At 34.4% G+C, this 24719-nt stretch overlaps 1 protein-coding gene across 20 annotated transcripts in view; it reads left to right on the forward strand.

The window, feature by feature from the left end:
• The window catches only part of SLP1 (Calcineurin-like metallo-phosphoesterase superfamily protein), a 257256-nt gene that overhangs the window by 12003 nt on the left and 220534 nt on the right, over positions 1 to 24719 (forward strand). For all 20 annotated transcript variants that reach the window (XM_089792703.1, XM_089792699.1, XM_089792704.1 and 17 more), the window contains exon 2: positions 4265 to 4365. In XM_089792703.1, the coding sequence (XP_089648829.1) occupies positions 4265 to 4365 (101 nt within the window). The remainder of the gene's footprint in view (positions 1 to 4264; positions 4366 to 24719) is intronic.

Consider the following 24719-nt stretch of genomic DNA (forward strand, 5'->3'; position numbering starts at 1 on the left):
TCAACGTGATGATGTCATGGACTCTCTCTACGTGATGTTCACTATGAATCTGTCATAAGTGAAAGAGTTATCAGGTTGTCCTTAAAACTTATTTTTAATTTCATGTGATAATAACTCATAAAGTCATAGTTGAAACACTTTTCCAACAAGAGTCTCAAAATCTACAGTACTAACATATGAAAGAGTGGCGGGGATCCAAGGACTCCCTCTAAATCAAAAGCTACTTTGATTATGCAAAGAAGATAGCAAATGAAACCTCCCTTTGAAGCTAAACATCCCCCTATAAAGCAACATTCTCCTTCAGGCTGCATAATCTAATCGTGTTCTGCAACCAATGGAGATTAAGATCAATCAATCATAGGTACCAATAGCATATACTATTTATATATTAAGAACTTACGATCATAAATACTTATCTCTTATAGTCTTCCTTTTGGTGATGACACAAAAATAGTTTTCACTAGTTCAAACTCTTCACTCCATGTGACAACACCTAATAGACTCCTAAGCCTGTCTTGAATAGAGCTCTGAATATTTCAATAGCAACTAGTTTTGACAATAACTTCAAATAAATCCTCACCAACAACAATAGGCAACCTTACTTTTCCTTGTAGAGCCGCCATAATCAAAGGAAACTCAAAATAAGAATTTTCCCCAACCCGGTAAAAGCAACCCCAATCATTTCACAGCTCAAAATTATAATGGCAAATCCAGAACTCGCATGGATGTTAGAGGAGGAATTTGTTTGCCTTTGACAAAAATGCCATTGTACTCCCCTCTTGACTTTAGACTTCGTAGAGGCTTTAGTTGTTCGATGTCAAGGAAATCACTCCAAACACAAACTAACAAAACATTGAAACCGTCAATAGAGAGGAGATAACAGGGCGAGGATTCTTGAATGAACGCTGCTCAATGAAGTGACTTGCACACTAGTTCCCATCTTGACAACTACAAACACTTCTCGAGGATTTTGACAGTGCAATGGATACTTGATCAAATTAGAACATTTTTCCTCAATAATCAAAATTCTTCATTAGATTGTAGAATAGTCTTCGTAGTACGCCAAAGACTTTGAACTCATCCTCTAGGTCCCGTTTGATAACACCCCACTAAGGATTGCTAGGCCAATTTACCATAAGTTAGATTTAACAAAAATGAGAAGAAATAAATATAGAGCCCGAACAATCATAAACAAAAAACGGGTATGATTTGCACGATCATAAACAAAGAGAGCAGATAAATCTCCACCATATATGCTAACTTTTACACATAACCAAAGAAGGCAATACAACAACAAACATTGCAGAAATGATCAGAATGGAAGATACAATCAAAAGACACGATGCATGTCACGGATATGCCATCAAGAAGAGTAAATTTTTCTTCCATTCATCTTGACTAGATTATCCAAGAATTCGAAGGGATTTCACTTGAGCGCACATGGAGACAAAGATAATCAACGTAACCGACTACGTCAATGCATATACGGAAGTACAAACTCAAAAACATTCAACTGATATCACGACATCTTTTAAGAAACGAGTAACCTCAACACACTTAGATTGACTTGTGCAACAACATTGACTCATCCAAAATACAGAATGATGGTCGATCCGTGAAGATAAATCTGAAGCCTTCCGATGAACACAAGAGAGAACCTTGATAAAGTGATATGACTTTTCATGAATGAAGAGATGTGAGCAGAAAAACGTGAGTGAGATAATCCACTAAGCCTGCCAGCAAGGATAAGAAGACATACACAAAAACCTTGATACTGTGAACAATACTCTAGAGAAGCCAAATCATCACAGTGAGATCACACAGTAATAAAAATTAGCACTGGCATGAAGAAAATAAAGTCTTCAGCCACCATGGAATTACGAAGAGAAATGATTGAAGAATTCTCACAGAAGAAGACAAACAACCAATGGTAGCAAAGAATAGAGAATGGCTAGCAGATGTGAAAATAACCAGTAACAGAAATATTACAAAATAAAAAAAAATCTTTGCTCTAGGACTTTTTCAACATTTCCTATTGCTGATATTAACTTGGCTCTGATATTATGTTAGATATTAGCCCAGAAATTAACATAAACAACAAATAAGAAATAGCCAAAGTAGATACAAGAGACACAAAATTACCCTGGGAAAACCCTTCCAAAATTGAAAGGAAAAACCCAGCCACACAACAAAATAACACTTTATTGATCATAAATGTTCAACTGTACAATGCTTATCTCTTGATGCGATATATATAACAAATAGAGAGACTCTTCAAATTACAACTGAAGGTCACTTTAATTTCCCAAAACATAAGTCTTCGTATTTCCACATGCATGCCTCAATGCATGTCATAAGACACATGTCTCGATATATAATATTACAATTATTATCATAAGTGTCCTCTTCAGCTGAAGGTGACCATAATGATAATAATGCCCATATTTCTAGAGATAAAGATCTCTATCGCAGCTACAATCTCCAATAGTCCTAGCCTCCGCCAAAAGAATATTGTAAGGTATGGAGGTATTAACTTTGAAGCTAGTACTGATCAGGTACTTCTGAATTCTTTCTAGCTGTCTCATCCGCAATTTGATATGCTGCCAACCCAAACTTCACAACCATAGAGATCCACCAATGTGACCAACAAACCGAAAAGAGTCCTCTTGGTTTTCTTTGTTTTTTTTGATTTTCCTGTAATGAATATTTGATTAATAGGGCAGCATTCAAATGCATTGCAGGCTTTGTAATGTTCATTTCTTCATTATATATGTATTTTGTAGTTCGGAATGGAAAACTAAGAATGGTGAGTTGCTTAATATCATTATTTGTAGTGTATGTATTTGCTCAACTCATAGCCCTTTGGTTTCCCTTGTAATCTCTCATGGAATTTGTAATCCAATGAATAGTCACTGGTCCTAGAAGCTAATAATCTGCCATGCATCTAAAACGAAAACGTCATTCACCATTAGATTAGGGGTAGTAGGTAGTTTGTATGCACTTCATGATTCTATATTATAACTAGGGAAGTGTATTCAGCAATTCATAATTGTTATCATTTTGGAGAATCATGTTCGACATATCCACATTTTGTGGTTGTGTACTGATGTGCTTCTGAGCTTAGTAAGAGGTCTTGTGTGCATTAGTTTAGTCTTTATTATAGTGACAACTTTGGGATCAAGCATACATTGGGTACTACTGTATGTTTTTTTATTTGTACGTCTTGAGTTCTGATCAATCCTGTTAAAAATACCTCTAGAGAAGCCCTTTTTGGGTCTAGTTGAGACCAAAGTGAAGGAGGGATTATCCACTCTAAAAAATTGGTGCAGTGTTACCCTGCTTGAAACATAACTTAGAGGTTGCTCTGAGTTTGACACCCCTGGCACTTAGAGAATGGGCTGGCTTTAAGGATTTGGGAACCTAAAACATTGTGCACCAACATTATATAAGGACACCTAAGAGGATCCCTTAGTTCAGTGGACTTCCATGCTGGTTGGGTAGGTGTTTCCATGGCAGAATTTTTCAAATTTCTTAATATCAATAACTGACCATCAATATATGCACTTAAAATACTCATCTTGCTTTTGAAATGCTTCATGTAGTTTTCAAACTTGTTATCAGTCCAGGAGTCTGCATCCATGTGGTCTGGTTCTCACCTAAATGCTCTTATTTCTGCATTAGTTTACAAATCAAATTTACTGTAAAACATTTCCAAGCAAACTTAAGATACACAGTGTCTTTTTAATTTTAAAATAAGGGAACCGATTAATGAAATATCACTTGACAGGCCTTTGAAGTCCACAGATGTCTTTTCGAAGGAGTGGAAACGATTTGACCGTTAGCACTTGGGTATTGCCTTGTGATTGGAATAATCAATACTCTATGCTCATTTTGATTGTTTCTTAAATAAATAGCACATGCAGGTCAATTTAAGATTTCGTTTGAAAAACTTAATATAGAATTGTGGGTGCATCATACTTTGGGTATGCTTCCTTGAAGCAATTAGTCCAGTCACTCCACATCCAGAGAAAATGAAGCTTTTAACTGTTAGTTACATCAGTCTTAGATTTAGAATATGATACATGCATGCAGTTCTTCTAAGTGGAAGCAATTATTTTTGCAAGCACTTAAAAATTCCAGGCCTTGATTATGTTTTATCTCTTCAGTAATTGTACATTATTTTAAAGTTTAAATTGTATATGTCCAACAACTACTTTTATTAACAGTAAAGTAACTCTACTTATTTATGACATACCTGTTTTAGTTGGAGACTTGCATGGTGATCTTGTAAAAGCAAGGCACGCTTTGAGGATTGCTGGCGTGTTGAGTGCTGATGGTCAGGATTGCTGGACAGGCGGGAGTACAGTAAGTTTAGCATGTCAAAATGCAGTAAAGTTTTATTACCTTTTCTCATTTTTCTTTTGATTTAGGTTGGACAGTCAAAATTCAGGATCAATGGGAGCATGCCAATTGCACGAGCCAACTTACTTCCTTGCTATTGACTTTCTTTCATTTCTTTTAATACTGCCTTTTCTTTTTAATATTTCATTTTGGTCCATAAGCAATGAAGCTCATAATGGGTTTAGAGAAACCACATTGGCATTGAAGCAGGCATAAGATTTTTACTAGCTCTAACTTCTCCTCGAAGACTCCAATGACTTGAAGCAATCAAGTGTGAGTAAATGTTGTAATGAAAGACTCAAGTACTCCAAAACACAATATATGATCTCATTCCAAATTTAGGACAATTCCTTTAAAAAAAATATGGTTATTAGGAATGATCTCCAATTTAAGGGAACTTCATAGAGAGATCCAAGAAATGAACTGAACAAATCTCTCGGGAAAACACTATTGTGTTGTACAATGCATTGCCTTTACCATAATTTGGGATTTTTGTAGACTAAACTAACTGAAGTAGACACCTAAATATAAGCAAACCAAACAACTAAATGACCAAACCACTTGGGTTAAATGACTCAAGGCAGACCTACAAATTGACTCCTTTAATTAAACTAAACAACAAATTGCCCTCCTCCAAACAAATCTCAAGTCGACTGAGTCAAGGCTAACTAACCTCTTGGCTCCTAAGTGTTGAAGTTAGGTAGCTGCAGGAGCTATCTCCATACCCGCAATGGTTATTCCTATCTGAAATTGTTGTCTCGTCAGCAGTGATATTGCAGATGCTCATGTATGTTCATGTCTACAACTCATTGAAGAAGGTTATCTAGTTGTATTTGTAGAACTACATAAACTGTAGCATCAATGTGATTGTGTTTGTAGAATTTCATGATAGCAGAAGTCTTCTATTCTTATTGGTTCTTTTATATGCTGTAGTATTGTTCCTTGGAGGCATAAAAGAGTGCCATCTCTAGCTCATTTTTTTCTTGGTAACTGTTGTATTATGTCATGCCAGTTTGGTTATAGAATGGCTCATGTTTTTACCTGTCAACAATTCATGCCTTTTGACAGACTTATTCCTCGCATGCTACCTTCTTTCATATCGTATTTGTTATAGACACTTGTTGTCCTGGCTGTTCAAGCTCTAGAATGGAACCTTTCATCTATGTGGAGGACCCCATCATTGATGACAGTGATTAAAGTCATTGTGTGATTGAAAGCTTTTGAATATGTAACAACATTTTATAGTATCTGTTGACTGTTCATGCCTTAAGTTAGTTTCTTGATCTTTTGGTATTCTCCTATGTTTGACGATTCAGTAGTTGAGCTTGATTTGAGATCACGGTGATTGTCATTCAGGGTATATACTGGTTTGAAGAAAGTGTGCCATGGCTGATGTTTTATTTTCGTAGATATTGTTGGTGAATATTCACTTTGTGGTTATTATATGCGCTCATTGGTGATTGTAGAAGATATTTTGTATGCTTTACATGTTAAGAAGCCTATATATATATATATATTTATAAAAGACATTCTATTGGTGATTGTTAAGTGTTAACATTCTCATTGATTATTCAATAAAGAATCAATTTTGAGTGTGACTGGGTTTTTTATTCCCTCAGGTTGGAGGGTTTTCCTAGGATAAAATTCTTGTGTCTTTTAAGATTTTTGCATGTTATTTCTATGCATTTCTGGTTCTAGATTTAACATGGTATCAGAGCCAGGTTGGGCAAGATTGAGAATCAGAATAGGACAATTGGATATTAGAAGAATTATGGAATCAATGGGTGAAGCCGATATATCACTAGTTTAAATCTATTGGCTTTAGTGCGATTTTATTTTTAAATCAATACATTTGAAGGAGATCAAATTGCTAATAGTGCCAAGAAGCTGATTTAATGCTTGCTATATTACATATAAAATTCTTGTGAAGTATTCAGAGTGGTTTGCTATATTACATATAAAATTCTTGTGAAGTATTCAGAGTGGTTTTCTTTCAAGAACCATTTCATGTTTCTGAGCTGTAGTCTTGGATGAAGGGAAAAAATCTTTTGAGAAAGTTATTGTTAGCATGAAATGATTTGGATAGTAAGTTACAGAAACGTGGAAAGTTATTGTTATGGACTTACATGCAACTCAAAAAGAAATCTGGAGACTATTAGGCGGAGGAGACACAAAACAAATCATCTCAGAATTTGAGAGGTCACATGCTATTTTCCATAGTTGCTTCATAGCTATTGTGTTTGTTTGGAAGCAGCCAACCATTTGATATGTTATGATGCCTGAGCAACATTTTTTTTCTAACATTTATGCATTATTCATTAGAAATCTGAGGCATAACTATTTGTTATTGGAAGTTCATTGCTGAATATTCCACCTTTATTTCAATCTTGTTTCTTATAGGAGCAAAGTGTAGCTGCCGAGAACAATGTAAAGAAAAATTGAAGCAATCTAATTGATGCCATGAGAAGATGATGGGGAGTTTAATATTACCGAGTATCAATAGTTCTGAGAATTTGTAGCAAATTATCATTTGCCCTGAGCTTCATCATAATAGGTTTTTTGGTGATTATCAATGTATGGTGTTGCAAGAGTCAAGTATATAGTTACCTGTGTATTCCTGGTATAACTTGCTGTGGAAAGTCTGAATGCTCTGACAGTCATTTTTAGGAAGATAAGCTATAATATACTTTGTAAATGCAACTTGGAGTTCGGATATCAGAGTGTCTTATATGCATATATGATTGATCCTTGAGGGTTTTCTGAATTAGAGTTATTGAAAGGAGCAAAGCTTGTATGGGTTGTGTTTGTAAAGGTGCCATCTAAATGTTTCCATTGATAAAATTGGTCATTGCAATATAAGTTGCAACTGACGCCATATTGATGTTGTGTCTTTTATCTCTTCATGCTATCAAGTCTCGAAGAAGCAAAGAAGATATTGAGCTACCTGGTTTGGGAATACTAACAGTCATCAGATTTTAGTTTTGAAAAATCATCTTTATGTGCTCAGACTCTTCTTTTCATTCAAACCGATTTCTTGGGAGCAAATATAATATTCATAGGATCACTGCTAGTTGCAATAGAAGTTATTGTGCATTCTTGTTATATTATTAGTTGGATCACAACAAAGGTTCGGAATAGGTTCATCTAGTGGATTGTATATAATGTGAGGGCTTTTCTATTGGCACTGATGTGAAGGGATGGTAATGCTTCTGGGCATCATGGCTCAAACCTATAATGTTTGTAGCTGTGTGGATACAATTTCTTGCATATTTCTGTTGGTAAATTCAGCATCTTAACATACTGTTGTTGTTGCTATATTGAACATATCTGAATATCTGAATCTTTAGGTGCGAAGATTAGGAAAGAACAAGGGGCAAATTGTGAGGAAAGAACAAGAATTATTTATTAAGTAATAATTCTTTTTCATTTTGCATAACCGGAGACATCTCTTTCTTGAAGAATCTATTCAGATTGTTTAGTGATATTTTTCTTCTAAAAGGAGGAAATGACATTTAAAGGGAGTTGAATTCCAAGAATTCAAGGCTTGAGTTGAGATCATTAAGGTTCTAAGATTAATAGAGGTGAGTTCACTTTCAGAGAATTTCTTTGCAATCTCTGAGGCAATATGGATCAAGAGGGAGTTTTGTGACGTAGTGAAGATGTCAGCTAAATGGGTTGCAGTGTTGCAGAGAACAAAAATGCACAGTCAATCTGGATTTGACATTGGCAGCTTTGCAAACTTTCAGTATAGAGTCAAAAATGCACAGTCAATCTGGATTTGACATTGGCAGCTTCGCAAACTTTCAGTATAGAGTGTTCTGGGATGAGGTTGAGTTGGATAGTCCTGGACTTTAGCACATTATAAGTTACGGAGGTGTGTGTTGGATATAGTTCCTCTAAGGCAAGCATTCCAGACAATCTTTGGACAAGGAGGCTAGGAGGCTGATGCATGCGCTTGGAGATTCAGAGGGAGCTTGAGTGACAGATGGAGAGTGCCAAGTCCTTTGCAGAGGATCAACAAGCCCAATAAGCAGTATGGCTTTGAAAGCTGATTGTTTGGCTAAACATCAGAGTCAACTGCAATTTATTGTGATAATCAAAGTTGTGAGAATGCTGCCTCCACTGAGAGGTAGTCTCAAGATTCAGCTGTTCTTATTATGTGCTATAATGCATTTTTCTTTGAGACAGAAATTTGAAGTGAAAGCCCTTGCAATGCATTTTTATCTGAGATTGAGAAATTTGAGGTGAAAGCTCTTCTAATGAATTTTTCTGTGAGACAGAAATTTGAGGTAAAAGCCATTATAATACATGTTCCTTTGAGACAGAAACTTGAGGTAAAAGCCCTTATAATGCATTTTTCTCTGAGACAAAAATTTGAGGTGAAAGCCCTTGCAATGCATTTTTCTTTGAGACGGCAAAATTTGAGGTGGAAGCCTTGATTGCTCTTTTACTCATGGGAGTAGCCATAGTGGATGTCAAGTTGAGAGACTCAATGACAACATCACATTGAGTGACTCCATGATGAGAGCTTTTGTTTATTTCACACATGGGAGTAGCCATGGTGAACATCATGTTGTGTGGCTCCGTGATGTGAGCTGCTGTTTATTTAACACATGGGAGTAACCATGGTGACATCATGTTGAGTGATTCCATGATACTATCACATTGAGAGACTCTATGATAAAGCTTTTTTTCTTTTTCTTCACAATGTGTGTGGACTGTCATGTTGAGAGACTCCTGAGATGAGCATCTAAAAAATATATCTCCTTTGCTAAGGGGGAGTGTTGAAGTTAGTTAGCTGCAGGAGCTATCTCCATATCTACGATGGTTATTTCTATCTGAAAATTTTGTTTCTTTAGAATTGATATTGCAAATGCTCATGTATGTTCATGTGTGCTACTCATTGAAGAATCTGATCTGGTTTTATTTGGAGGACTGTATAAAATGAAGCATCAACGTGATTGTGTCATCTCAAGCTCATTTTAATTGATTCTGTTTTAATCTTGGTCACTCATTGTAATCGGGGCTCCTATATAAATCCCACTCATTTGTAAGAGAGAATTGTTGTTAATATCCTGCCAAATTTTCCCTATCATTCATTGTTGTGTCTTGCATGGTTAATAATTGTGATCTTGCTTGGGGTATTGCATGGTAATCTACAATCCTCACTTACAATAGATTAAATTTCAAGTTGTGAATGCATCTGCTTATTAATTATAAGTCTGTCTTGCGTGGTTGAATGACATTTATATGCACTAAACTTCAATCCATATTTGGATCTTTGATTTGCATCCATAGATGGGATTAAGGAAATAATATTGATCTGAAAATCATTTGAACACACCTTAGAAGCTTGCACTACGTGAGCGGAGTTGATGACAAGACTGCATCTAGTAGAGTCCAAGGATATTCGCTCTTTCTTGCATCCTCAGGTTGAAGAAAGTAGTTTAGATTTGCAAGTTTAAATTCATTGCATTCATAATTTGGAAGTCAAAAATATATTTTTATTGCACATTGTGAAGCCATATCATTCAAAGTCCAGTTGACAAAGTCTTAGTGAACAATGTAAGTTCCCTCGTGATACAATCATATCACATAAATATCACTGAGTATCCACATTAAGAAAGAACCTTGAGTCACCTTATGATCTTTCATTGCAATCTTAGTGGTGTCTTCATTCAAGAGAGAATTCAATATTTAGTGTTTCATCGTGAGATGTTAAGTGTTCTATCATGTATGTTGTTAGGGAATAAAACTCACATCAATAGGTAGAAAATGTGGATGAAGGATCATGATCTTACATTCTGAAACTTACACTCTTTTATTAAAATAATACTGCGATATCTAGTATAATGATGAATTATGTTTTTAGGATAGTGTTTAGAAACATTCTTGTTTCATTCAGTTGGGTTTTCTTTTTTAGTTGTCGATCGTTTCGGTTATGGAAAGATCTTTTGTAATCTCTTATTTAAGGAGTTTTTCACTCCTTTGTTTAAATTTTGAATATTTATCATTTTGTGTAATAGACAGATGTATATTTTTGGCGATTCTTTTAATAATAAAATTTGTGATCTCTTTAAATTTTTAGAAGTTTTTGAACGGTTTTTGGATAAAGATCATGGGACTTATTTCTTCTTAAAGTTGTGGGCTTGTTTCTTTTGCAAATTGCAGATTTTTACAAAGAGAAAATGGGGGTTTGTTTGCTGAGAAAAGTTTTAACTTATTTCTGTAGAATCACATGTATCAATCAGAGCAAAATCACAACTTGTTTTCTGAAGAAAAGCGAGGCATCATCTTTAGCAAAATCACAAGTTATTTTCTTTCTGAAAATTGCTTTTTTTCCCTTTATTTGCGTGACCTGAGTTGCTGCATGAAGGGTTTTTTGACACTTTGTCAACAAAATCATGGTTTTATTTGTGGCTTTTTGCTGCATCTAGGCGGTGCAATCAGTTTCTTCCTACAATACGCTTTGTACTGCTGCCACAGCTAAGGTTTCTCTTATCTTTTTCCTGTGACTTAGGGTTTTTTTAAAATTGTTTTTGTTGTTTCTTTGGGTTTAGTTTCTGCTTAGAACACCTTGTCTAGGATTTTTCTGATCAGATCAAGGGTTATAGATTTTTTTCCAGATAATCGTGATATCCTTTGCTTGGTCTAGGGTTTGATGTTTTTTGGAGAGAGTTGTGATGTTCTGCAGCAAGGTTTTTACAAATTTTTAACTAAAATCCTAGGTCACATAAATTTTGAATGGTTTTTTACCTAGTTACCGGATTCGTGCATTTACCCTCGGATCCGGATTCGGATCCAGATCCGCGTATGGATCCTTGAGGATCCGTAATCCTGCCTGTGGATCCGTAAGGATCTGCGGTGTGCAGATCCTTACGGATCCACAGGCAGGATTACGGATCCTACCTGGATCCTCGAGGATCCACGCACGGATCCGCGTGAATCCGTAGCAGGGTCCAAAAAATTTGCAAAAAAGTGGGCCTAGCCTCATTTTTTAATATATATTTTTTTCTAAAGGCCCTAAACCCTAAAAACGACCCTCTAAATCACAATGCAAGTTCATTTACTATCTATAATCATGAATGTGTTGATTTTCTTTATAATCATGAAAATAGATTAATTATCAATGTCATTGATCAAGTATACTAGATTCATAGATGCATACTATGAAATGATTTAGTTTTAGACTTATGTATATTTCTCTTATTTTTTAGTATATATAATGCATATATATATATATATATATATATATATATATATATATATATATATATATATATATATATATATATATATATATATATATATATATATATATATATATATATATATGTGCAAGAATCCTCCACAAATCATAATTGGGAAAATAAAAAATCCCCGAATCCACGGATCCGATTCCGTGCCCGAATCGGATTCTTGTCACGAATCGGCAACTAAGGTTTTTTACAATAATTGTGGGTTCTAGTTTCTCTATTTTTTTCCTGATATTTTATCAATAAAAATTGCAGGTTTTTGGGTTTTTAGAAGTTTTTCTAGAAAAAAATTCACTCTTAGCTGCTGTTTTCTTTGTTTTTTGTGACTTTGTATGATGGGAGGGATGGCTTCATTTCCCAACATCAAGTTGGAAGTAAGAAATTTAATGGCAAACTACAACACCTACAAACACTGGATGCTCAACATTTTCCAATGCAGGTGTCTTGACCAGATTTTGCTGGGTAAATTAATTTGTTCAGTAGTTGCAGGTAAATACCAAGACAATTTTGACAAGTATAATCGTTGAAGATATTATGCTCATCAAGTTATTTGTCATAGACATGATGGCCTCAAGAAGCTCCCTCAAACAAGACATCTATAGAGATTTGGAGTCATTTGAAATCTCTGCACGAACAGTCAGAAAAAGGCATGCCTTCTTCCTTAAAAATATCTTCTCAATCATGATGGATGAGAAAATGTTTTTGTATGATCATTTGAGAAAATCAAAGACATTTGTGATCAACTTGAGGTCATTGATTGCAAGATGGAAGAAGATATCATTGTCATTGCACTTAAAAGATTACCACAGCTGTATGAGCATTTAATAGAGACTCTGAACATCACATCTACTAATGTTGACCTGAAGTTTGATGATTTGTGCAAAAAATTATTGTAGCGGGATGGATGGAAGATGGAGTTTGATAGCAGCAGTGTCTTAGTAAGTGTGGAACATGCTTTTACTACCAAGGACAAGGCAAAGGCAAAGGCAAGTCTACTCAGTAGAATGAATAAGGAAAACTTGATGATTTTTCAAAGAATCTGAAATCTATCACCTATCACTGTTGTGGTAAACTTAATCATATAAAGATGTTCTGCAGAAAGTGGTTGGCTGACCAAAAATCAAACTAGGGAGGGTCTCAATAGAAGGCTCATGTCATAAAGCATTTAGAGGGGTCAACCTTCTATGCATTCATGACCAAATGACCAACAGATTATGGAAAATCTTTTGCTTGGTATATTGATTTGGGAGCATCTCAACATTTGACAAACAAGAGACATTGATTCATTGAGTATAAAGGCAATGTTCAGATAACAATTGGACAGAGAAATCTTGTTTTAAGCAATGCATGATTTGTTTTAGGTATGGAGCTCAATTTTCCCTCAATGAGTCATATTATCTTTCATTATTCCAAGGTGGATGTCATCTTTGGTTTACAAAAGTGTCATATTGTTGACAAGCAGTCTAAGAAATCTGTTGCAATTGGCATTGAAGAGCATTGGTTGTATCGGTTGGTTGATATTGAAGAGGTTTAGGATCATGCATTGGCTGTAGAGAATTCATCTTTTATCAGTACTCTTTGGCATCAACTTATGGCCATCTGAATGTATTTCTTCTTTCTCATCTGACTTGATAAAAAGTGGTAGAAGGCTTACCTGAGATCCAACGGTAAATATAAGGTGTTTGTGGAGCTAGCCAAGAAAGGAAGCAATACGAAACTTCATTTTTGGAAGGCCAAGCTTGGAGAGCATCAAAGGTCTTCCAACTGGTTCATGTATATGTTTGTGGACCAATTAATACTGCATCAGTCACTGGTGCTAGGTATTTGTAATGCCTCCTTTTAAAATATGTTGAAATATTGAGATAATTACTTCAATTCCTCACACTGACACTCTAATCTTTGCAATTGAGTTATGCCATGGAGAAAATGAACAATATCACTTGCTATTTCTAATTAAATCAATATGTATATCTATCTATCTAATACTGCATCAGTCACTGGTGCTAGGTATTTGTAATGCCTCCTTTCGGATATCTTGAAATATTGAGATAATTACTTCAATTCCTCACTCTTACACTATCTAATCTTTGCAATTGAGTTATGCCATGGAGAAAATGAACAATATCACTTGCTATTTCTAATCAAATCAATCAATCTATCTATATATCTTTGGTAAATGATATTAGCTTCTTCTAATATGTTAATGGAACTTATGCTATATCAACTAGTAGCAGTTTCTAATATATCAATATGAAGTATGCTACGGAGCATGTTTTGCTATCGCTTACAACAATAGAAATTTACTGCTTCTGATATATACATGTGTGTAATGATATGTTGCTATTTCTGATATAGTGATATGGATATGCAATGGATAGGGTTTGCAGAAAAATATATTGCCAGGTCTGATGCAGCAATAAGGATATGCAAATGTAAAGTTATCACCTATGCTGATTAGTTGCTGTTCTTAATATAATAACTTATATGCTTGCAATGATGGTGCTGTCTCTGATCTCTCTGTATATGTGTGCAACCGGTTATGCCAAATATGGCAGTTGCTCAAATGAGCAGATCTAAGAATAGATATATAAGAGAAAGTTATCAAATTGATGCCTTGAATGAATAATGGGAATGCCTTCGTATATCTGCAATCTTGAATGAGGAGTCACTTTGGTAGTTTGGAGAACTCATATCTCATGCGCTCAGGTAATCACCACCCTTTATAACAGCTTTTAATCTGATTAGTTTCCATATTATGTCTAAAGCACTCCATTATAATGACAAATTGATTTTTGAGCTGAGTTTGTTTTATTTTTAGGGTTTCTTTACTTTATACCTTAGGTTTTAGATTTTTCTATAAATTAGATGAGATTGTCAACTCAGGGTTCATTATTATTAGGTGGAAGAATTTTTGGGATTTTTGGAGGAAAAGAAAAAGTAATTCAAAGCTGGAATTTTCAGTTGAAGTTTTGTTTTCTCTTATTTTCAAATTGCTTCATAGTTTTTAGGTAGGGTTTTGAACCTTTGTAATTCCAATTTAAAAAGAAAGAAAGAACTGCAATTGTTGAGTTAGAGTTCTCTTTATTTTTGAAGTTCATTCTTTGAGGCTTTCTTTCTTCAACTTCGATTATTGTCTTCTTCGTGCTAGTATTAGTTTTCATGTATTATTTTTGAGAATTTTATATTTGATTGTTTAAAGAATTATTCAAGTTAGTCTTTTGGAGCTTAGGGTTTGCATATTCTTTTTAGAAATTCTATTTGTAGAAAAATTTAAAGTCAAGTTGGACATTAGTAAACAAATTATTTATTCTTATGCAATTGAGACTTGTGTTATGATTTGATTACTTGGTGTATTTTATTGTATTGTTTGATGGTGTTTACTTGGGGAAACTATGTTGGCTTTAGGAATGGATAACAGAGGTCTGAGAATTGATTTTTCTTTTGACTTCTAATGTTGGTCATGATCATTATACCTAACCTTATTTTGACCATCATTATTTTTATACAATTGTATGACTTTTGTTCTTTGGTTTTATGATGAGAATCTTTATAACCATTTTGAAGTCTTGATTGGATTTTGTATGGCTTGTGGTCTCTATGAGTGTTCTCATTTACTTTCTTGTGTATCAATATTTATTTCATTTGACCATGAAAGGTGATGACTGTTACTGTGTTGAGTCTGATTTACTTGGTCACCTCGAGTTCTACTATAATTGTTCTATGTTCTGAATGATTATCTTTATGAATTATGTTCCTTTATGGTTGCAGGGATGTTATTGATACGTTGGTTATCTTTGATCTTATGAGATTCTGTGGATTGTTATTATCTTTAAGATATCCATAATGGGATGGATGATCTATGGTAGTGTCTATATTGAGATAGACAGTTTGATCCTTGCAGATGATGTGATTTTATCTACTATGCTCCATTGTTTTTCTTTGGTGATCATCACGATTCAAAATTTAATGATTTATGAGAACTTTTTATGGTTTTTGTTTTGTCTTTTCTTTATTTATTTTGACTGGAGCATTGGGGTAGGTTATCTAAGTATATAAAGAGGAAGTGACTTGCAATGGAGCTCGGGGCCCTAAGTGGCTGTCAGGGTAACCCATTGTAAGTAAAACTTAATAAGTGATAACTAAATTTCATTGAGAGATTAAAATGAATTAATAAGATTTATGGTTCCTCACTCATACCTTGAGTGCTAGTACATACTAGGATGGAGCTTGCGATGATGCTCGATTGAGGTCTTGCATAGTAAGTACCCTAGTCTTTAACGAAAGTATTTTTGGCACTGCATAGAATCATTAGGGGGACATGGTCTAGAGAGGCTGCTAGGTAACCTTAGAGTTGGCTTGTGTGACTACACTTCCTTGTATGCATCTTTTGTTTCCTACTTGTGGTGGTTGTTTTTGGATTAGTATGTATTATCTTTTCACTATGAGTATTACACTTTGAGATAAAGAGCTTTTTAGGATCCCATCCTTAGTTTATATGATTGGTTTTTGTGACTTGATTATCCAAGTGGGGTTTGTTATCTCCTCAACAAGGAGGGAGTGGGCCTTCTTTGGGGTCAGCGACATCGGGTGGTAGTGTTACTTTTACCATTGAGATTGTTTTTGATGTCCTATTCCAGTGTTGAATGATCCTTGTAGCAGTTCCAATATCTTGTTCATCTTTGGAGACTTGCTCTATTTTTCTCACATTATTCTTGTATCTTGTTTTAACATAGTAAGAACCCTTAAAAAGGAGTCTCAAAATGTAGTAAGAACCTTCATGAATGTTACTGATATCAATAGCAAGATTTATGCTCTCTCAAACTATGATAAAAGATATTAAGAGCAGAATGCTCGCAACTTATCCAAAGCACCTGGGAATCACCGGCAATGAAGCCACAAAATGGTGAAGAGGTGAAAAAGGGCAGAGAACTCATAAAATTTTAATGCACCTGGGACTCACTAGTTGGTAGCCATGAAATGGAGAAGAGGTGGAATAAATCTACAAGAAAACAAAGGAGAAATCAGACATGAATAACTTAAAAGAAATATACCTAACAACTCATGCTTATCCCTATAATGAAAACTATTGTCAAGTTGAGCAGTGGTGATTGGGTTGATGAACCCATTGGAAATCCTTGGCCAAGGTAGTTTATAGGCATGTTTTCCATCTAATGATCACTTGATGTCAGTAGTGCGAGTTATGTAAGCATGTCCGTTTGATAACTGAGCAGACATTCAAAAAACTAGGATGCTTAGGTGGTTGGACTGAAGAACATCCCAAGCCCGATCCCAAGGTAGGGAGGGCCATTTTAATTTAATAGAATGAGTGGGGATAAGTATGGTCCGAGGTTGGGAGGTTAAGCCTATGTCAATGCTTCTAACTAGATAAAGATTCTCTGATGATACTTGTATGTTCCTTTCATTCTTTTCTTGTTAAGCATTTAGTTTACAATTATTACAATTGATCATGAATACAGTTATGCTAGTTAATCGTTAATCTATTTATTTCAGCTGAACATGAATATAGTTGTGAACAGTTAATTGTTGATCTAGTTATTACAGTTGATCATGAATATAGTTATGCTAGTTAATCATTAATCTATTTATTTTAGATGAACATGAATACAGTTGTGAATAGATAATCATTGGTCTAGTTATTTCAATTGAATGTGATTACAGTTATTTTCTGTTAATTGTTAAAAGCAGTTAATGTCATGTGAAAATGATTCAGTTGTCTATCTAAAAATGCTGGGAGTTTTTAGTTTAAATCGCCTTTGATTTAGATATGAAAATCCGTTTGTTACATACGTTATGGAACCCTTGAGATTTTTAATTTATGTTCTTAGTTACATTATGTGTAGGTGTTATCTTGTGTTACTTTTTTCCACATTATTCTTACATTACTGTTTGTAAACTCTTCATAATAAAATATTCAGTAAACTTAGTTGCATGTTTTAGGTTAATCTCTCTTGGGTTCCCTAGTGGGGCATTACACCTTCATTAGTTAACCCTCGCAAATTTTGAACTCTTGATAGATGCTTAGTCTCTTTATCGGTAATGTAATAGTTGATTTTATTAGTTCAACATCATATGATCATATCGAGTCCTTGATAAGAACCATGATTCTTCTTGTTATTGATCCATATCCTAGTTGTCTTTTTTAATCCTATTTGGTCCTCCAAGGATACTTGATCTGGTTATAAGAAATGCATATGAGGGCTATATACATCTAAGAATGGCTTGATAAGTTTAGTTAAATAATTTATTATTTATTAGTCATTTCTCTATCATTAAATAGATCATTTAGATTATTTAGTTTATACACTTTATGTTATTCCTTTAAGCCCAAGACTTCTAAAACCATAATTGAATAATTCCGAAATTTTATACTTCCTTGTCATCACATGACAAATTCAGGCCTCCTCTAGTCCACATCATCCCTGCACTTCATCTGCCACATCATACATATGTGGCTAGGGAACTTGATTTATTTAATAATTAAATAGTCTAATTTTCTTCAACAAGTATCCTTAGTCATAAAGGGTAAGAAGGCTTATGTGTCCTTATGTGACTTAGTCTTTTCCCACCTTTCCTATTATCTAGTCAATTGTCCCTCCACCTCATCTAGTCAAAGCTGACTCATAGGGCGCTTGTTTCACAAGTCCTACTTATCCTCTCACATTCCAAGAAATCAGAATGATTCTTCCTCCAACTCTCATAGTCTTGCAGAGACATTTGACAAGTGCCTTCTCCTTCCACATATTCCTCTATATTATTGAGGAGGAACATCTTCCTCCCATTCTCTCACATTCTAACCATTTTCTTTTATTTATTTCTCCATTCAACCAACTTAATTCTAGCCCTTCATCTTTCCAAGATTCAATATCAACCGTTGCTTTATGCTACATGAGATCAAGGCCATCAAATGCCTCTAAATGTACCTCATTTGCCCTCTTTTAGAGTTAGCAATTCACATTCTTGGAGATTTTGATCACAGTTTGTGATTTTTAGATTATCAGTGTACCGTCGGCTTTGGTTGAATAATAGCATCATATTAACTTCACAACATCATTTTAGCATAATATTCTCTTGTTAGAATCATGGCAATAGCATTATCTTAATCCATCACCATATTAGCTTGCATTTTTATCAGCATTATCCTATTCTTTTGGCATTCTAGAATACATCTAGTTGCATTTTAGCTACCACTATCAAATCTCATTGGAGTCATCTGGGAAGCATTATTTTCTAAGAGAAAAACCAACAAAACAAGATTTCAAGAGAGAGGATAACACTAAAATAAGGTTGAAGGAATTTGTAATAAGGCATTTTTTGATTTCCCTCTTCTAAGTTTCATTGATCTAGTTGTTTAAAGATAGGGTTTTAGAATATTTTGTAGTGTATTTGTGAATCCACTAGTTCTACATTTTACAAGTACACAAGGGGACATTACAACATTTTCTTTTGTTTGTTGATAATTTTAGCAGGAAAGTATTGGTGTTTTTTCACAAGACAAAAGTAGACGTGTTTAATGAATTTTAGAAGATTAGATCCGTAGTAGTAAAAGCCTCAAAATTTCCAATCATCACTCTTTATTTTGATAATGGGGGTTTGTTGTGTTCCAACAAATTTACGAACTTCTGTTTTGGACATGGTTATATATGCCAATTCACCACATCATATACCCCCTAATAGAATGCTGTCATTGAGAGGAGTCATACCATTACAGAAATAACCCATTGTATGTCGGAGAACAAGAATGGTCCGAAGAAGTTTTAGACTAAGACAATTTACATTGCAATGTACCTTATTAATAGGTCTTCAACACAAGCCATAAAAAAAAATGACCCCAAAGGAAGCATAGTCTCAGAAGAAACCTCAAATCAACCATCTTAAGGTTTTTGGTTGTATTCCATATGTTTGGACTCTTAATGCCAAGTAAACCAAACTTGACTCTAGTCAGAAGTTAATGCTTACATGGTACAATGACTATCATAAAGCCTACTGGCTGATTGATGTGAGCACTGATCACCTAGTTTTCAGCAGGGATATAATCACTTATGAAGAAAGTGGGCCTTTTTAGCTCTCCTCTCTTGTCAATGGTCCTGAAGAGCAGCCTCTAAAGGCTTCAGATTTAGGTTTTTAACTTCCATTTGCTTTACTTGAAGGGGGAGGATTCTATCGACAATTTTGAATTCGTGAAATCTCCCAAGGAAGTACTAGTATAGATGATTTTCCTTAGAACAATTTGGATTAGCATCTAGATAATATATTTTAACTCAGCCTGTGTCATGGTGATCATGCTGTTTTGGATGATGGTGTTTCTACAATAGTGATGTTCAGGGTGATAAACTAGTTGAGTTATAGTGAACTTTTCTCGTGTGGCTACCATTTGAGTGTTTATGAACCCCAAACTTATTTAAAGGTGAAAGGTAAACCTAAATGGGAAAAGGCTATGGAATCCAAACATCAAATTAAAAAAAAATTAAACTGGGTCCTTTCAGATCTTCCACCATGGAAGAAACTAGTTGGCACCAAATAGGTGTACAAAGTCAAGTTCAAGTTTGATGGTATGCTTGATAAATACAAAAACACGGTTGACAGCTAAGAGATTCTTGCATTGAAGGAATAGACTTTGAGGAGGCCTTTGCTTGTATAGCAAAGATGATCATCGTCCCTCTCATTCTAGTGATGATAACATAGTTTTCTTGGAAAGTCCATCAAATGGACATAAAGAGTACTTACCTCAATAGAGATTTGGAGGAAAAAGTGTACATTAAACAACCTCAGGCTTTTCAGTCGTAGGAAATGAGCATTAGGTATGCAGATTGATGAAGGCTCCATATGGCTTGAAAGTTTGAAAAAGATACCAAGGCATGGTACACAAAGATTGATGGGTATGTGGATGAACATGGGTTTCACTGTATTCCTGCATGTCATTGGTAATGATATCATTCTTCCTGTTTATGTGGATGGTATTATCATTACAAGCAGTAGGGCACATTTGCTTGAGAAATTTAAATTCAATTTGTGTTAGGCTTTTGATATGACTGTTGGGTGGATATTTTGCAAACGACAGTTTTGGGTAAAAATTTAGTCGCAAAATAGGATGACCAACCACAGCGTGTGAGACAGAGTCTCTCCTACCTTAAAGGGAAGGCTCCCCCTTTTCACCATTCCTTGGATCAACTCAAGGTAAGCAAGAAGTCGAGAGATCTTAAACAGGGTGTTACTAATATCCTTTCTTCTTAACTTTCAAGAAAGGATCCACTTACTCGTAGAATGAATAATGGGCAAGGTAAATCTCTACCTACACTTCTATCAAGAGCTGGAAACAGTGATACCGATAAATCTTCACTAACTCAAAGGCTAACTAAAACATACCAGTTTGGCTCTAAGTCCAGTTGTACTTCTATATGGTAAAAGTTTTACAATTAGGGCACAAAGACTCCTAAAAGTAAGAACAATCTAACTATTTTGCAAATTAAGATGAAAATACAAGCCACAGACAAAGCATCTAGCAATGGATTTTCACAATTGTTCCTGGTCAAAGCTCGGGCTTCAATTGTTTCTTAACTCTCTATGCTCTTTTATTGAACACACAATAATAACATGAATCAAGACAATAGGCACAAATTATAGTCAAAGCTTCTAATTTGTTCTATCACAATTGCTTCCAGTCAAAGCTTCGAATCCAATTGCTTCTTTTATTCACTTTTCTCCCAAATTCGTACTACACAATCAAAGTTATGCTTGCACAAATGTGGCAGAGCTTTCTTGCATACAACAAAAGATAATTTTTACAATGAGGGGGCACTCCTTTATATAGGCAAAGAAGTTGAGAAAAAAGGGGGAGGAAAAAGTGGGAGCAACTCAACCAATTTTGACCAAGCCTAACTACAGAAACTAAAGGATTACATGCAACTGCACGTGCAACTCACATTACATCTTTTACATACACATGTAACTCGTATTACATGTAATTACACTTTTTCATTTAATACATCTTCTCCAACTACAAACATGAAAGAAGAAGAAAGAAGACAGAAGAGAAAAGAACAATTCTGAAAGGACTTGTACTTGACGATGCAATCCTAGATGATAACAGGATTGGGAGTTCCTGTACCTTGTATTGCTGCATTCACGTTGATAATCATAGTGTTGCGTCTTTTGATAACCTCTAGCTGTCTTTGATGAATTGTCCATTATCATGTGGAAACTTGATGTGATCCATCTTTTCTCGCTCAAGTTGTCGTGAATTCTCCTTTGTAGATCAGCACAAATTGGAGTCTTTGACACTTTGGAAACCTTCTTGACAATGTTCGGATGTACACTCAGAACAACTTTCTATCAACACCTTTAACTCCTTTTTTTTTTTCGAAGTAAAGTGCTTGGCGCATGGGAATGCGTGTAAATGGAGATTGCCGATTTTCAAAAAGTGACTTGGGCTTTCAAGATGTCACTGCACGAAAAATGGATTACATGTAAATGCAACATGTAACGGAAGGTGGAGGGTGAAATGAGATGCAAATGTGAGTGAAAGATACGCTTTACATACATATGTGGATGAAGGCTAAGATGGAAAGCATGGAAAGATACGGAAACATGTATTTGCTCATGGAGGTGTGAATGCATATGGAGAGGAGAAAATGACATCTTTTTAACTTTACAAAAAGTGACTTTTAGTCAAAATTGGACCTTTTAGATGCAATTACATGTAAGGCATTTCGTATAATCGTGTCGTGCAAATGGAAGCGAAAAATGAGATGGATGAAAATGGAAATGGAAAATGGGATTACATGCATGTGTGGATGGCGAATGGGATGAAAAACATGTAATCACATTTCATTGAGTGAGAGATGAAGTGTTGTGACATGAAAATGGAAAGTGGAGTGAAGTGAAACGTGCTCAAGTTCTTGGGAAAGAACTTGCAATTTCTTCCAAATGGAGAAAAAACTGAAATGCAAACAAGCAAAACATAAAAACAAACACATGCTTTTGGCAAAATACTCAAACATGTAAACAAGGAAACCACTTCAATATGCAAATTCGAATTTGGAGTTTGAGGAAATTTCAAAAGTGTGAAAATGAGAGTTTTCATCCTTTTTAAAGGCAAAATGCACTTTTCATGGCATATATATGGACAAATGGGCAATTTCAAGCTAAAATATGCATGGAAATAGCAAGATTAGCACAAATTAAATAGCAAGAAAGAAAGAGTCCACTTGTATGAAGATTAAATGCCAAAAATGAAGGAGAAAGAGCCAAAATAGCAAGTTTTGTAGGCTTAAGACAAATTCTCCCTTAAATCCGGATTTTCAAACAACCTTTTGACTTTTTCCACACTTGCATGTAATGGACATTCAATGGTCGGATTTGACATGAAAGTGCCAAATAAATGGTCTCCAAAAACAATATCATGCATTTAAAACTCAAAAACAATCCCTTTTGATCAAATGTATGGGCTGAAAATGCAATTTTTTGAGTTTTTGAACAAAAATATGACTTTTTTATTCAAAAATCTGGGCCGTTTTTGCAAAAATGTGACTAAAAAATGCATATTTTAAAGTATTTTTGACTTGTGAATGCAAAAACGACTTCCCCAAATGGATATACATGGATCAAAATGCAAAAAAGTGACTTCAAAACACATAAAAGTGGATTAAAACCCCAATTTTTCGGGCATTTTAAGCAAAAAACGTGTTTCTCCAAGCAAAAAAACACGTGATCTTCCAAACAAAATGATTTGATGTTTAAACACAAAAATGGTGATCACTATGTGATGTAATCAGCAAATAGGGCCAAAACGATTTGATTCCATACAAAAATGTGATCAAACTTTGAAGATTTATGGAGTTTATACAAACAACGTGCCCTAGCTTGGGAGTTTCAAACACGTTTTTGGGTGCAATAACTTGATTTTTGATGAGAGCAAAATGATCACCTCTTCAAAACATGATGAATGCAATTGATTTCATTCAAATCTATGGAGAAAATCAAAAGTTATGATCAAAATAAGAGGTTTTTGGAACAAGAACATGTTTTCTTCACATAATAGGACATTTTTATATTCATTACATATTTTAAAACATGTTGGAAGGCAAAAGAGGACCTTTTAGAGTCCATTACATGTTTTAAAATATGTCTTGAGACATAATCTCACTTTTTGAGGCCCATTACATATTTTAAAATGTGCAAGTCTCCAAAATCTCACTTTTTGGAGTCACTTACATATTTTATAAACATATCTCACATTTTTCATACACAACTATGAAAACTCAACTTTTCATGTCATTGCATCAAAAAGGTCCACTTTTACAAGCTTTTGATGTAATGTCATCAAAAGTATCCTCAAAGTGAATTTTTAGGTGCAATAGCATGAAAAGTTTCCACTTTTCATAGTTTTTTACATGCATATGCACATAAAATGTCCACTTCTGGGCTTTTAAGTTATGCATTTCACTTATTTTTATAAAAAATGTCAACAATATGAGTCAAAAATAATATTTATGCATCATATTAATCAATATAATATATAAACATTATATTAAAGTGACATTTATATAAGTATTTGATTTAAAAATAAAAAATTTAAAAAGTAACTATATAGTTCTATAGTCATTTTAAGTGAAAAATTAAAAAGTAACTCAACTTAAAATTATAACATAAAGTGCACTATAGTCACTTTAACTTATAAATTTAAATGAAAAGTAACTTTAAAACATAACAAAAAGTGAGTAAAATGTTATATTTTCAAAAAGTGAATGTCAAAATGAAAATATAACATCTAATTTTTAATTCGTGCTGTTGCACATAAAATGTCCACTTTTGAGGCACTAAAATGACCATATCTCTTGACTGACAACTCCGATTAACCTCTAGGTTAGACCAAATCGAAGGGGAAAACAAAAGGCATGACATGAGCAAAACCAAAGGATAAAAAACAAACAAACGCAAACTCAAAAGCAAAAATAAAGAACTTTGAAGGCTTCAAAAATCAAACAAAGACTCGACAAAAAGCAAAACGAAAAAGACTTAACGAAGGCCTTCAGTAAAAGGATT

The sequence above is a fragment of the Cupressus sempervirens genome, chromosome 7 (assembly GCF_028749045.1).
Source record: "Cupressus sempervirens isolate cs-2001-9-10 chromosome 7, ASM2874904v1, whole genome shotgun sequence".
In the NCBI taxonomy this organism is placed as follows: Eukaryota; Viridiplantae; Streptophyta; class Pinopsida; order Cupressales; family Cupressaceae; genus Cupressus; species Cupressus sempervirens.